This window comes from Mastigoproctus giganteus, chromosome 8 (genome assembly GCF_048544385.1).
Source record: "Mastigoproctus giganteus isolate SK-2022 chromosome 8, ASM4854438v1, whole genome shotgun sequence".
Taxonomy (NCBI): domain Eukaryota; kingdom Metazoa; phylum Arthropoda; class Arachnida; order Uropygi; family Thelyphonidae; genus Mastigoproctus; species Mastigoproctus giganteus.
In genome coordinates, this window is record NC_143582.1 from 55124170 (window position 1) to 55140356 (window position 16187).

Genomic DNA, 16187 nt, shown 5'->3' on the forward strand with positions numbered 1-16187 from the left:
TGAAAACATTCAGCAATTAAAGAAGTGACTTTGTGGAGGCTTATTATCAATGTCTTACAATTCTGATAAAAGAATGTATTTTACTATACAGATCTCGATTTGTCACTGTGCATTTAAAAATTCTCTCATACTTTTTTTTTTGATTTTAGTATCACAGCAAGGAAGCTGACTTTTCTGCAACTGTCAAAAAAATTCACTCATATTTTTCCTATCATTTAAAAAATATTATTTAATTTTGCTCTGAACTTTACACTCTATGCTTTGACCATTGCAGCAGATAATTTATTCCAGTGATCTAAAACACTGCCTGAAGGAAAAATTCATAAGATCCATTCTTCCACAACACCCTAAGATTTTATATTTGTGGTCCCCAGTTCTAGTCTCTTCTACTAGTGATATATTCATTTTACTTGTTCATTTTACTAATTTCCTTCAGGGTCTTATATACCTCAATCAGGTCTTGCCAAAAATGTCTACTATTTGGGAGCTATTTGAAGTTGAGAAATTTTGATATTTTCAAAATCAAAACATATGAAGATTGTCTTATATATGAGTCATGTTAGGTTTCTACACAGAGAAAAATTTCTCTGTATGTAGAATGAGTAAAATTAGTGTGGGTGCATTTTTAAAATGCAGCATTAGTAATGCTATAGGTGGCACTAAATAATATGATATTTTTAAGGAATCAGATAACAAAGAGTTTGCAATTAGCAATACAGACCCATTTAGTGTGTATAATAACCATTCAGAATTTACAGAAGCAGCAGCTAAAACTATTTTTTGGCAACAACAGAGATAATAAAGTTGAGGAGTATTTCGTGGCTCTGGATAAAATAGCATTTTCAAATTTTACGCCGATAAAATAATTTTTCAAACAATTTCAAATAGGTGCTTAATCTCTTAACATTAAGGTAAGTGATCAAAAGTAACACTGATTTTATAAAATACATTAATATGAATATTCCAATCACTTACTATCAAAGGGGAAAAATATGTTTTGGATCAAGTAGTTTTGCATACTTGGCCCATTTCATTATGCTTAAATATACAGCAGCATATATTATGCCCTCAAAACATTTTTAATATCATGGGCCAACAGAGTTTCAGATTTTCCAAGGCATAAAACTAGGGGTGAACTTATACTTGAAATCAACTTGTATTTGAGTACCAATACCTATAGCAGTTCCAAGCTTTGCAGTTCTTCATATCATTGATTAGTACCGCCCATGTGGTTGCCCTTTTTTTTTATGTGTTTCATATCTTTCTTTATGTGTGGCTTCCAGACCTGAACAATACTCTAAATGTAGTCTCACCATCATATTATACAGAGGGGAAAATGACATCCCCCTCCCTACAATTTATCATAAGGATATAAAGATATCACGTACCTTCATAGCCACCTGTTCACACTGCATGGTAAATTTTATATGTGGTTATACCATAACCCGCTAAATCTTTTTTTATGAACTTTTAACTCCTCTCCTTCTAGCTATTATAAGTTTATTTCTGTTTCCAAGGTGCAAAACCTTACATATAGAAGCATTAAACTTATCTGCCATTCAGGCCATTTGTGCAACCAACATAATGGTTTTTTTTTTTTTTAATAACAAAAAATGGGTTGGTTCTGGTGATTAACCACTTTTTCTACCTATAAATCATTAATAAATTTTGGCAAATTCTCCTGTCCTCTCTTATCAATGTCATTAAGGATGAGAAGAAACAGGAGGGCCACAGAACTCAACCCTGAGGGACTCCACTTGCTATACTGGTCCACCCTACAAAGCATCTATTTAAGGCTATCTTTTAGCTAACCCACCAATGAAGAATCTCACCAGTAAGCCTAATTTGTCTCCAGTTTAAAGTTATTAGTCATTAAGTGCAAAGGGGCAGATTTTATTCCCTCAACCCTTTCACATGCATGTGTGTGTGTGTGTGCATGCATGCATGCATACACGCATATGTGTTCACTACTTTTTTAAGGGTCATTCCAAATGTCCATGTGTCCATTTAGAAAAACTAATGTTGACATAATTGAGCTAACAGAAACGTGGTGATACCTGGAAATTAGGAATGACGAGTCCCACTACAGTATTTATAATATATTTAGGAAAGATAGAAGAGGTAGTGGGCCCTACTTCTTATCAAAAGCAGCCTGAGTGCAAAAAGAGCCTATGCTGAGTCTGAACTTATGTCTGCCACAGTAGAATCTGTGTGGTGTGAGACAGTTGGAAGCAAAGGAATAATGAGAGTGGGAGCAATCTACACACCAGAAGACTGTGAAGAGTATGATGAGAGTCTCTACATGCAAATGGAATAGCCAAGCAAGAGAAATGTCTTATTATGGGTAACTTAAATCTGCCTCAGATTGAGTGGAGTAAGTGGGAGGAAAAATTTTTTTTAAATAAACTAGATGATTATTATTTATACAAGCACATTAGAGAAAATACTAGGGGTGAGAATATTCTTGACTTCATTTTCAAGAATCAGATGACATCACAGAGTTTCAAGTACAGGAACCACTGTCAGGTAGTGAACATGCAGAATGCAATCGTCAGGTGGAAGATGAAGAAAGACAATGAAGTAGTTGAAGATAAAGGAATGGATTTTAATTTCAGAAGAGGGGAATTTGACAGTTTAAGGTGCTATATGGCATTAATTGGTCAGATTGCAGAGTGAGGGTAAATACATTTGAATTATGGAATACCTTTAAAGCAAAAATCATAAGCGATGAACATATATATACCATTAAGAAAATATTGCAGGAGGAAGATGCTGAATGGATGAATGTGAAGCTGGCTGGTCAAACAGAGCAAAAAGAGGTAACATGGGATAGCTACAGAGCAACAAACAGTACTGAAGCCTACAACAGGTAAAAGTTGATCTGTAATAGTGCCAGAGATCTGGCGGTTAAGTTTGTACTGTCATGACATTGTGTTTGTGTGCTCCTGCTTTTGTTGAATATATCTATGGATCTATGCTACCCCCCCCTCACTGAAGAAATATCACCTCGCTTTTACCAAGTACTGGTGAGTTTAGTGATATAAGTTTGGTAAAGATTGGTAAAGGGGAGTTATTAAGAAATAAGCAGATGAAGATTTACAGACTTGTAAATTTTGTTTAATGAGATTTCTCCATAGACTTTCAATGGTAATGCTGAAAGCACATGGTATACCCAAGACTAACGTGGCTGACTACCTGTAGTGTAACATAGAGTCACATAGGAAAAGCATTGGCAGCCATTGTACTTAATAGAAGAAGCCAAAAGGAGTTCTTATTGAGGTTTTTGGACAGAAAAATTTCTTGGTAGTGGCCATTTTGTCTGTAGTGCCATTTACATAGAGCAAGTTAAAATAATATAATTGAAATGGAAAACACTCTCAAAGGGCTATAGTGTATGAGTGGACAGTATTCTCATACCACTATACATAGAAATATATATTAAATATTGGCTCTTTTGGACTATTTTTGGTGTGCCCTTTGAACTCAAATATCTCTTCACCTATTGGTCGAATTGGGACCAAACTTTGTACAGAGATTCCCCTCCAAATTACTTAATTTATATAATTATTGTGGTGCCACCTGGTGGCTAGAACAGAAGTTACAAAACTCGTTATTTTGCAATTTCAAAAAATTCATGCAATTTTTCATTTGGCTGGTTAGACAGACCATAGTTTTCCATTATATAAAAACTATATATTGTTGTTTCTTGAAAGGTTATTGGTAAATATTTTGAATATAAGTATTCAGACCTGAAGAATAACTTGAAAGAAGATAAATTCAAATTGGAGTGATACAAAATATTTTAATTTCAGGGAAGACTGGAATATTATTTTAAATTATATATTTTGTGTGTACTGTTTCATTCATCAACACAACACTATGGATTCTAGTGTATCACCAGTGCATGATTCTGATGGGGACTTGCCTTCGTCGGTTGCAGATAAGCCTACTAAAATCAGCTGGGAAAAAACATCCCATAGTCCTCAAATTAACAAGAAGTGATCAGGACAATTCGGCAGATGATAAATCTATTTCATCTGCTTCTGATCCCAGTAATTCTGACCTGGATAAAAATCCAAATCAAAACAAAGATCGAAGCAAAGACACAGTTGCCAATGCTTTGGCTAATGCACAAGAATTCGTGCAAAATACATCATTCACCGAAGGCTTGGACCCAGGGGAGTCTTTAGATACTTCGGTGGTAGTTTTAACAATGACCAAGATTAAACAAGCACTCAGAGTTTTTATCTGCAGATAGCAGCAAAGTCACTAAGGCAGCTTCAAACTATATACATCGTTTGTGGTCAGACCTGGAGTCACTTACGAATGCATTACTGATTGACAATGAATGCCTGAAAGTAAAAACATCAGAATTACAAATATGCACAGATTTTTGAACATCTAATCAAGGACCAACCAAAACAGTGTACCTTTGCTGAAGCAGTTAGAGGATCAACTGCTGCTGCAGGCATTCAATGTACTGAAAATATTGTACATAAACCTAGAGGAGAAGGTGAACAATTACAACATTTTTCTCAAATTCCTTTGGACGAAGGTGTTATTCTCCCATCAAAAAACAACTTTAGTGACCCTAAAAACATCATTATATTGAGACCTTATGCCGATTCTGAAATTTCATCCAGTCAAGATGTTAGAATTAAAGTGACAGAGGTGTTCAAAAAAGAACATCGAGATATTAAAATTAAAAATATGAGGTTACTAAGAAACAAAGGTCTCTTAATTGAAATTATTGACCCGATGGATTAGCAAATTGACGCAGCTGACAAATGCAGGTTTGTCTATGGACAAACCACGGTTACTAGACTCAGCGGTTTTAATTTACAGTGTGCCAAAGGAATATACAAAGGAGGATATTTTAGAAGATTTGTTTATAAAGAACCTAAAAGATCATGGGTTTGAACAAGAGGAAGTTAAAAACGGTACAACGTTCAGATATAATTCAGGCTCTGGAAATAAAATAGCAAACTGGGTAACAGGATTCACCCCCCCCCCCCAAATTTTTAAATGCTTACTACAGAATGATCGTATCTTTCTTGGCTTCACTTCACATAAATTCTATTGTTTCACAGTGGTTACTAAATGTTTTGGCGCCTCCGTAGCCAGGTGGGAAGGAGCAGCAGTGCGTAGCACACTCTTCTTGATTAGACCGGGGTTCGAGCCTGTCACCACCAAATACGGAGGATGTGGAAAGGTCAGGAATGACCTGCATATTCACGGAGCAATATGGCCTTAGTTGCTAATGCTCCTAAAAAAAAAAAAAAAAAAAAACAAATAACAAATAACTAAATGTTTCTGCTGTCTGGCCTATGGCCATTCAGCTTTAAATTGCACACATAAGACTGTCTTGTGGCCACTGTGGAGACAGCAGACATGTGTTTACTGAATGCACACACAGGGAAGAACTCTCTCAGTGTGTTAATTATAAAAGACACAACAGAGATTATCAGCATTCAGTCCGAGACAGTAACTGTCCGGAGTATAAACGAGCTGTTGAACTAGTAAACCAGAAAACTCATAATGAATAATACAGCCACTACACATTTTTCTAATGTTGTGGATGTGAATTTTGAGGGTATAAAAATACTGCAAATAAACTGCCAGCATTCATGAGTGGTCATGGATGAAGTAAGAGTGGCGATGATTGAAAATAATTATGATCTTATGTTTTCAATAATCCCATAACCTTATGAGTCAAGGTTATGGGATTCTCATTATCCCTCAGAATTGTTCATTCTATAGAAACCCCTCCTAAAACTGCAATGGCAATATGCAATCATGAATTAGTAGTGACAACCATCTCCGGAGAGTGTACAGACACTAACTTGTCTTCTGATCTCGTCTCTAATTATTACTTTTCATCTAGTTTCTCTGTATTGTCCTCCGTCAGCAGATATTCAAACGTCCTTACATCAGCTGGATCGTATATGCACAAAATTTTCTTCATGGAATTTAATTATATGCGCTGACAACTTAAATGCCAAATCATCTTTTTGGCACAGCAGAATTTCAGACCACAGAAGTTCTGCTGTGGAAGATTTAATATTATCTTATAATTTAGTAGTTCAAAATTGGCCAAAGAGACCTTACACATTCTAGTCCTTAAATGGAACATCAAACATTAATGCAACTATCACCTCTGTTAAACTGGATGGACAGATAACTGATTAGAATGTTCTACCATCACTTATTAACAGTGATCATAAAGCTATAGTGTGTGTATGTGTTGTTTGGTTTTTAGGAGCATTAGCAACTAAGGCCATATTGCTTCAGGGATATGCGGTGGTCATTCTCTGACCTTTCCGCATCCTCCGTATTTGGTGGTGACGGGCTCGAACCCTGGTCTAATCAAGAAGCATGTGCTACGCACTGCTGCTCCTTCCCACCTGGCTACGGAGGTGCCATGAAGTTAGTGATTTCATAATTACAGATGGCTGTTTATTAGAAAAACTTGAGCATAGAGGCAAGTAAGGCTCCTGGAGTTGATAGCATATACCCCGTAATTGTTTCAGGGAGCGTACTGAACCACAGAGTTTAATTTTGAGGGCACCTCTGAACTTGAGAAAGATTCCTTTGGATTAGAAAAGTGCAAACATATCACCAATACATAAAGGCAGTTCTAAGAGTGAAGTTGGTAACTACACACTAGTTAGTCGACTTCAGTAGTAGGAAAAATCTTATGGGCAACAATTAAGAGTGCAATCCAGAGACATTTAGATATGGTATTCTGAAGGACACACAACATGGTTTCGTTACAGTAAAATCATGTTTAACTAATTAGTAGGCTATTTTGACAGTTACTCATGACCTAGATGTAGGGAACAATTTCAACGTAGTTCAACAGGATTTTAGCAAAGCATTTGAACCTGAATCTCATGAGAGGTTACTGTATAAGCTGAAACATGTTAGAATGTTTACTGGAAAGATTCTAAGATGTATTTCTGGGTGGTGCAGGGCAGAAGGTTGTGATTAATGGATATTCTTCAGTTTGTCATAATGTCAGGAAGTGGGATCCCAAGGATCAGTTCTTGGATAACTGTTATTTTCGATTTTCATAAACAACATAAACAAAGCGATAGAAAGCATGACGTCAAAATCTGCAGACGACAAAGATTGGTAGAGGCTAGTGATCAGTATTAAGCAGCACTCCTTCAGGATGACAAATAGACTTCAGAATGGTCAGAAAAGTGGCAGCTGTTTTTTAATGTAACAAATGTACATCTTGGGGAAATAGCAACCTCGAAATAAATTATACACTTGTTGGGGTTGAATTAAAAACAGTGGAGGAAGAAAAGGATCTGGGAGTTACAATACAAGCAGATATGAAGTTTTCTAAGCAGTGTAAACATGCAGCCAGGAAAGACCATGGTATCATATCAATGATTTATCGAACATTATCCTGTAGAGATAGGGAGGTCATAATCCAACTGTATAAGGCAATTATAAGACACATTTGGAATACTATGTTCAATTATGAAGACATCTGAAAAAAGCCACTCAGCTTCTTGAAAGGGCCTAACGAAGGGCATCATACACAGTGAGACTGGCAAAAGAGTGACCATATGAGGAGATACTCTGATTATGTTCTACAGAGCTCAGCAATCAGGCACCTCAGTGGTGATCTGATTGAGGTTTATAAGGCTCTAAGAGGGGTTAGTAAAATGAATGAAGGACACATGGTGGAATTTTCACTGTTATAAAAAATTCCAGAACTAAGAGTCCATAAATTCAAATTACAGGGAAAGAGGTTTAGACTAGATTGTATGAAGTTTTCTTCTAGTTAGCGAGTCGTTGATTGCAGGAACAAGTCACCTTCACAAGTAGGTGAGGCTGACAGTTTGGATAAATTCAAAAGGTACTAGACAGTAACCTCCTATGTGAGTAGGGAAGTGCACAATTTTTTTTGCCAGCACAGCAAAGCCTGTGGCTTTCTTGGACTATATGGTTCTCTGTTCAAATATGTTCTCTACTTTCTCTCCCTACCACAGAAGGGCACTTTTCCTGCTTCTGTATGGTTGGAGACAGGCAGTCAGGGATTAACAGCCAGGAGTTATTTAGCCAGTGCTAAAGGAGCTATTTTTGATAGAGAGAGAACAGTTGGTTCAAAATTTGATTTAACTAAGATAAGTTTAATTGGTTAAATAGATTCTGTATTTCAGTTCAATATTTTATTGAAATTTGTTGAAATTCGTTTTGTGCTGGATTCTGTATTGGTAGCTTTGTGATTTGTTAGTAAGGAAATAACTTATATCCTTTCACAGAAATATACATTTGAACTCTTTAACAGAGTTCAAAAGTATATACTCTTTAATAGATTGCTTAAATCACTGAAAATTTTGTTATACAAACATTTCTCTATAATTACCTACCCATGCCATTTAGACTAAATAATGATTGTCCCAAGAAGTATGTTGGAATCTCAAGTTCATTACATGATAATGCAATACCAGGCTACAATCTGTAGAAGAATCAAACTGGGTGGTATTACCTTTCACTCTTCCACTATAAAATGAGCTATTAAGAAGATAGCTTGTTTGGCATGTTCCTGGGCTCAAAATCATAATCACCAGTCAAGTAATATAAGTTTAAGGGAAGGGTATTTGATGTAAAAGAGGCCTCTTGGGTCTCAACTGGAAAGAGTAGAGTTGGAGGTGCAAAGTCAAGTCAAGATGAGCTGAGCTGAGTTGAGTCGAAGGAAATTAGTCATCTGTTAATTGATGGGTGCATTCAGCATTAATATATTACAGTTAGTAGAGTAGAAGTTCCTGAAGAGATATTCTAGGCCAGTCAAGTTAGCTACAAAGAGCCAAAAGGAACACTTTTAAAGTGATAAGTGCAAGAGTAGTATAAACTGATAATAACAAATTAAATGGCATGGGAAATAGCAACTAGTTTCTTCCATGTTTTTATAAAAGGAGATGATCAAGATATAACCTTATTCTAACTCTGTTTAAGTGACTGATTTATTGCTGGTCTTCTTCCTCTGATTGTTATGATATTATGCAACTGAGAATTTTAAAGCACAATCAGAACATTAGGGTAATGACTGCTCAAAGGGAAGTGTATCTTGTTTTCGCATGAACCTAGTCTAGGCTTTATAGATTTATGCAGTGCTTTTTTTGGGACAGTACACAACGGTATGGTATACTGACACCTTTATTAAGAGTGACGTGTGACATTTGGATGCAGTACACTTTGAAATTTGTAATATTCCATAAATTTTTTTTGAGTTTACCTGCTATTCAAATAAGCTTAAACATTTTATAAACTAAAATTTGCATTTTTTGCTGTCTATTGTTAAGATATTTTCTATATAAAATTTTAGAACTATTTTTAGAATTCTAAATTACTCAGTCGGACCTCTATTTAACGAACTCCTTTTATAGGGAATTTTTTTGAATTCCCTTTGGAAGTTACATTTAAAATACAGTAGTTGAGAGAAGAAATTTTTTATATAATGAATGGATTAGAACAGACTTAACTCGGTATGCACTGTTCACATTTCTGGCCTTCAGGCAATTAGTGCTGCTGCTGCACGAATTATGAGAGCTAACGGGATTACCATTCTACAACTTAGTGGTATTCTTAAAACCCATCCGACCATCTGTCCCATATACGGAGAAGTCGTGCTGGTCAACAGTGAGCAGATAAAGGGGTATTCCTGATGCTGACAATGGGCTTTGGTCAACCTTCTACTGCAGTGGTGTCTAACCTTTTCCCGTACAGGGGCCATATTAAAAAAAATTCAAAGTTAGATTTCTTTCGCAGGCAACATTGAGTGATTCGAGAAAAATTAGTGTTACATTTTCCATATCTTGTTACATGTAAAAGTAAAATTGAAAATATTCGAAAAGTTTATTAAGTACAATACACAACTACATTTACTGAACAAAACATTTAATGAGAAAATTTTTTTGATAATTAACAATTTAAAACTGGTATTTTATTTCATTTTCTGCAAAGGGCCGTAGGTTGGACACCACTGTGAATCAACCGTAAGCACCCTTTTCAAGAATTAGGAGGGAGTGATTTTCTTTTACCCCGACAAATAATCATCTGTTGTTTTGCAGAAGTGCGTTATCCACATTTCTCCATAAATTTTCCCTATCTCTGTTTACATGGTCAGTATCTGAATATCCAAATGACACAGACATTTTGGACAGTTTCAAAAAAAAAAAAAAAAAAAGAAAGAAAGAAAGAAAGAAAATTCAAATTTAACAACTAGTTCAAAGAACTAGTGAAAATATTGATGGCAAAAGAAACAAAAATAAGGACAATGAAGGTATTAAACCTTCTAAACATGAAACGGCATTTGATGAAAATGAAATTAGAAAATTGTCAATTAGGTTACAGTTAAATGAAAGAGATGCAATTCATGGATTTCGGGGATACCTAATTGATAAGACGGTTTTGAAAAAATTGAAGCATTTGATGAATGCTCTGAGTATGATACCAAATTCATCGAGTGAAAGTGAACGAGGATTTTCACAAATGAATCTGATCATCAGCCCAACCAGAGCTTCATTGATGACAAAAACAATTTCTTCACTACTATTTCTTAAAACTGTAGGCCCGTTTCTGACACACTTCGATTCAGCAAAATATGTCAATTCATTTTACTTTTTTTTTTATTTTTACTTACTAATTTTTTTTCTTATTACTTATATACTTGAATAATAAATTTGTGCTTAATAAACTGTGTTAATATACTTTTTTTCTTGTTCTTATTCCAGAAAAATTACCTAAAGTAACAATATCAGGAAAAAAAAAAAAAAAAATTTTAGAGTACCTTTCATATCATTTTAATTTTCAATTTTTCCTGATAGCAAAGAATGAGTACTAGCACCTATTTTTTTTTTACAAAAAAGCACTGGATTTATGTAACTGATTCACTCACTCTCACTCTCTCTCACTAAACATTTGTTTTTCAAACTGCTATGTACACATTGATGATTAAACTTCACACCAGCCGGAAGATAAATAAATTTTCAATACTGTAACTAAAAACACTTTATTTACAATAAAATAAATATAGAATAGATATATATTTACAATAAAAATAAATAACACTGATAAAATATACTAAAAACCTAGAAATTAAAAGCAATAAAATTTGCTGTAGCTTTCAGAGGCAGCAGTCTCCTTCCTCAGCAGCATATGTCTACTGTGCGGCACATCCTTAAATAGCAGATCCACGGCACATGTCACATGGTTCCACAGTTGGGTTCTGGGAGAAACAATACCAAATTTCCCCGGAGAGACTAACATTTAGTCTCTTGATAATTTACATTCACTGCATGCAACCCTCTTGTCTGCTACTTATTTTATCAGTTCAGTGGTCATCCACTTTGGTCCCAGCCTGGAACAATACCAATTTAAAGGCATAAAAATACACCAACAGTTATTAAAATTACTTCTTTGAAAATTTCCCATTTATACTTGTTTCATTCAGAAATCATAACCAATGAACAGAATTTAAATAATGCCTAAGCCATTATAATTTTGCTTTTTAAAATTAAAACTCTTCCCTCTATCCCTTACCTGAGATCTCTTTAGATACGTTCCAACTTAATAAATTATAACCACCATCTGCTAACAATTCCTTAATGCAGAAGTTCTCATAATCAGTTGAATTCTTAGTAAAAGTGTGGTCAAAAGCATGTCACCAAACTGATCCACAAATATATTGCTGCTTTGTATGCAAGCAACCCATCCAAAGTATCATTAGTCTGGAAAAGTCCCTCTGATAATGCATTAATACTTGCTAAGCCATTGCACTTGTCTGCTTAAATTACCATCATGTTCATCACACTTGTTTGAACTGTATATAGTACTACTTCAAACTCATTTCTGCTTCCCCACCACTCATGGCTCATCAGACTGACTCAATATTTTGATAGTTCTCATGATAATTCAAACTATCCAAAATAAAAGCTTTTCTGTAAAGAAATAAAAATTACACTAATTTTAAATTTTATTAGAAATGTGATTACATAAAATGTTTATTACTATATAATCACACCATGTAACTATGAATATATCCTATTAATATATAATGTTTTTATGGCATTTTAACTCTGAAGAAATCAGTTGCAGATTTGCAATGAAGTATGGAAAAATTTTTAAAGAAATTCCATTACAGAAATCTTTCACTTACAGATTTTTTCGATCAAATTTCAATTTTGGCAGAAACACAGAGCTACTGATTTTGATTTTCCTTCCTACCAGTTCCACATCATTTAACCTGAAAAGTAGAAAAATGAATCATGAAATCAATGTATCATTCTTAAAATTTGGGGGAATTTACGTAGCCAGAACAATGTATCATGGAAACCAAACATATAATTTTTATACACAAAGTTCTATAAAAATTTATTAATGGATATAACTACATTTCTTTCTTTCTATTAACTGATAATCATCATATGATTATGAGAACAGTGCCCAATGATATAATTAAGATTTGGATAAATTAATTCAGATACTACAAAATATGCTTTCACCTTCACTGATGGGGTGGGAATGTCTTTACCCTGATATTTAGATACTGTGTATTCTGGCACACAAGATGACTTCTGAAGATCCAAAACTTACCTGAAATACTATAAATCCACTTATACAACAGCTACAAAAAACGTAGTCCTAAATCCATATATACTTAATGAGATATGTGCTATATATGCTAGCATAAATTGATCTTTCCACTATTAAAAATATTCTGACATTTTAAAGTAGACTCTTTCAGCCACCCAAACTTTCTTGTGAATAAAACACCTGCTGCTGGAAACTTCATTTTCAGCAGGGGATTTTATCTGAAAATAATCACTGGTTTTAAATAATACTGTAAATTTGGGGAATTGTCAATTTCTAAAAGCAATTGCACTTCAGTATTGAGGATTCACTTACACAGAAACCAATTTCAAGTACAGTACTAAACAGGTGGCAAGGAATGGCTTGTTTATATATGCAATGCTTTCAGGGTAGTGTGTGTGTGTGTGTGTGTGTGTGTGTGTGTGTGTGTGTGTGTGTGTGTGTGTGTGTGTGTACGCGCACACACACATATATATATATGCTCATATAAACATACACCAAATTTTGGTCTAACGCTAGGCGCCACTAATGTGCCCACGCATAAATACACTGGTAATCCTCTGACACAGTCTTTTCTGTCAGTCCGACCAGTAGCGGTAAGTTCCTGTCATTCGAATTTTCCTTACCTTTGTCTTTGGTTTTTCCACCTTCATAGCATTCTACTTACTTCTGTAAATTTGGTCATCCATGATCTGTATGTATTACTTTATCAACACATTTGTTTTGGCAAACTTTGTATAACCTTATTCAAATTTATATTAGTTTTACCGCATGGCATTTCGCACGTGTACCTTGACATACAGAACATGTCAGAAACAGAAGTAAGAGTATTGCTGTCTTTTTCATTGTTTTGGTGGATGACCTCTGAAGAAGACACTAAAACTATGAATGACACAGCAATGCTATTTCCACCTTGGTCATCTCTTCAAAATTCCATTTGGTTTATGTTTTCTATTGTTATATTTACTTTAATTTCGATTCCTTTCTTCCCCCCCCCCTTTTTCGGTCAACACATATATTGCACCCAGGGTACACCGTATTTTCATTAGTCTAATTCTAAACATAAATATCTACTTACTATATTTTATACTAATAATATAAATTCATTATATATATATATTAATTTTGTTAAATTTATGTATTAGTTTATGAGGAAGAGTATTGTAAAAGACATATCTAGATAAATCTATGGAGAACATGTAGGTAAAGTATGTTACACAGACACAAGGAACAATATATGAAAAGCATAATACAGCCACTCCCCGACTTATGTAAGGGTTGCATTCCGCAGAACTCTATGTAAGTCAGAATTAACCTAAATGCTTATGCAGCACTCGCATATTTGATTGAAGCAAAAAATAAATGTTCGTGAAACATGTAAATATAATTATTTATTCAATTTTTTAATCTCATGTGCAGGAAAAATTATAAAAGTGTACAAAATTATAAAATTACAAAAAGAGAGAGGAGACAGGATGACGTCAGCAAGTTTTACCTTTCGAGCATCGTTGCCAGAATTAACTCTCCAGCTGATAAGCACATCATTGGAGAAGTTGAGGGGTGTGGAGATTTAGAAGAGGTTTTTTCAAGCACATCACAAAATTTCTCTGCAGCTGCAGAATCGGCACTGGCATGTGCACAGCATACTTTAATGTTTTGGAAAGCAGTGCGATGCATGAACCTATTAAACCACCCTTTGCTTGTGATGAACTTGGGTTAGGGTTTGCTGTACTTATCCTTAATATCTTCATAAATACTTCTTGCTTTTGCTTGAATGGCCATTGGACTCAGGGACACTTGCTTCTGAATCTGATTTTCCATCCATATTATTAACAGTTGTTCCATCTTCGATATAGCACCTGAACACTTTTTTTGATCACCGTTGATCTTAAGTGTGTTGATCCTTTGACATGTTCTTTTATACGTGCAATGTCCATTAAAATAGTATTCACTGTTGAAGCAGTAAGACCTAATTCCCTTGCAGCAGATGACAAACATTGACCTGCTTTGTACTTCTTAATCATTTTCATCTTCATTTTTAAATTAATTTTTGTTTCGTTTCCTGGCACTGCCAGCACTTGCACTTTCAGTTGGTCCCTTTCCCTTCATCATTGTAATATGTAAACAGGAATGAAGAGAAGTTTCTGAAAATTTGTTTTTTTATATAATTGAAGATTTCAGTGAAGGGGAACACATTTCACCATAACACCGTAACATAAAAACCCACAGAATTCCAGTTATCGGGATTATCGCAAGTGCAATAAGATCAAGTTTACTACCAAATAACAGAAAATACCCATTAATCACTAACAGAAAAGCCCAATAAATTGGAAAGTGCAAACTGTTTTTATTGTTTTATGGTAGTGACCTCCAGAAATGTGCTTTAGAAGAATATCAAAGGCATTCAAAATAGACTCTTATAACGGAAACATATGATAACGATGAAAGTGTAGAGCAATTTCCATTATAAATATGACCTTTTAGAGAGATTAAAAGCTTAGTAATATTGCAAAATTTAACTTCCGAGGACTTGGAACGAATTACAAAGAAAAAAAAAAACAATGTTATTGGGTTCACATTACGATATTTTCACAATACCTCCATTTATCCCTTCAGGATGCAAAATAAGTTTCCAAAATTTTTTTAAGTTTGCACTGGCCAGCAAAAACTTATGTAAAGTCGAATTTCTGTAAGTTGAGACTTATTGCTGTATACCTAGAATTTGGCTGATGTCTTCTGGGGTCAACCACACAAATTTAAAGGAAAAACAATGATAGGGGGTTCTCTGTTTCTGTATTGATCAATATGCACCAGGGCAAAATCAATTTTTAGGTTACAACACAAATAATAGAATTTACGATTATATAAAATATAACTATATAATATCGGTGTTTAGATACACCATAGATAACTCTTAATAAACTACAAAGTAGTTGTTGTAGGCATCATTTGCTGTTTCTCATATTGTGCTCTGCCTTCACGACGAGTTGCCATGATATTGCACTACTTCAAATAAGTAACTCTTCACTAATAGAGAAGACTATTGTTACTTATTCTCAGTTGAGTACCACCACCCAGACAGCACTGTTTCACGGCTATTGGCCGATCATCAGTGGATGGGCAGGTACCCTGGTAATGCAGACATGACGACCCAGTTGTGAAGTTAATCACACAATATGAGAGATGCCAAGAGGTGTAGATGTCAATATTTAAAATAAATAAATGCACAAGGCATAATACTTTAAGAGTTTGGTATCTATATAATATCGGTGTTTAGATACACCATAGATAACTCTTAATAAACTACAAAGTAGTTGTTGTAGGCATCATTTGCTGTTTCTCATATTGGGCTCTGCCTTCACGACGAGTTGCCATGATATTGCACTACTTCACAACTGGGTCGTCATGTCTGCATTACCAGGGTACCTGCCCACCCACTGATGATCGGCCAATAGCCGTGAAACAGTGCTGTCTGGGTGGTGGTACTCAACTGAGAATAAGTAACAATAGTCTTCTCTATTAGTGAAGAGTTACTTATTTGAAGTAGTGCAATATCATGGCAACTCGTCGTGAAGGCA

At 34.8% G+C, this 16187-nt stretch overlaps 1 protein-coding gene across 2 annotated transcripts in view; it reads right to left on the reverse strand.

Annotated features, from left to right (window-relative positions):
- LOC150081538 (inhibitor of Bruton tyrosine kinase) overlaps nt 1-16187 on the reverse strand; it is a 349146-nt gene that overhangs the window by 160007 nt on the left and 172952 nt on the right. For both annotated transcript variants that reach the window (XM_090380069.1, XM_090380070.1), the window contains exon 14: nt 12176-12262. In XM_090380069.1, the coding sequence (XP_090236195.1) occupies nt 12176-12262 (87 nt within the window). The remainder of the gene's footprint in view (nt 1-12175; nt 12263-16187) is intronic.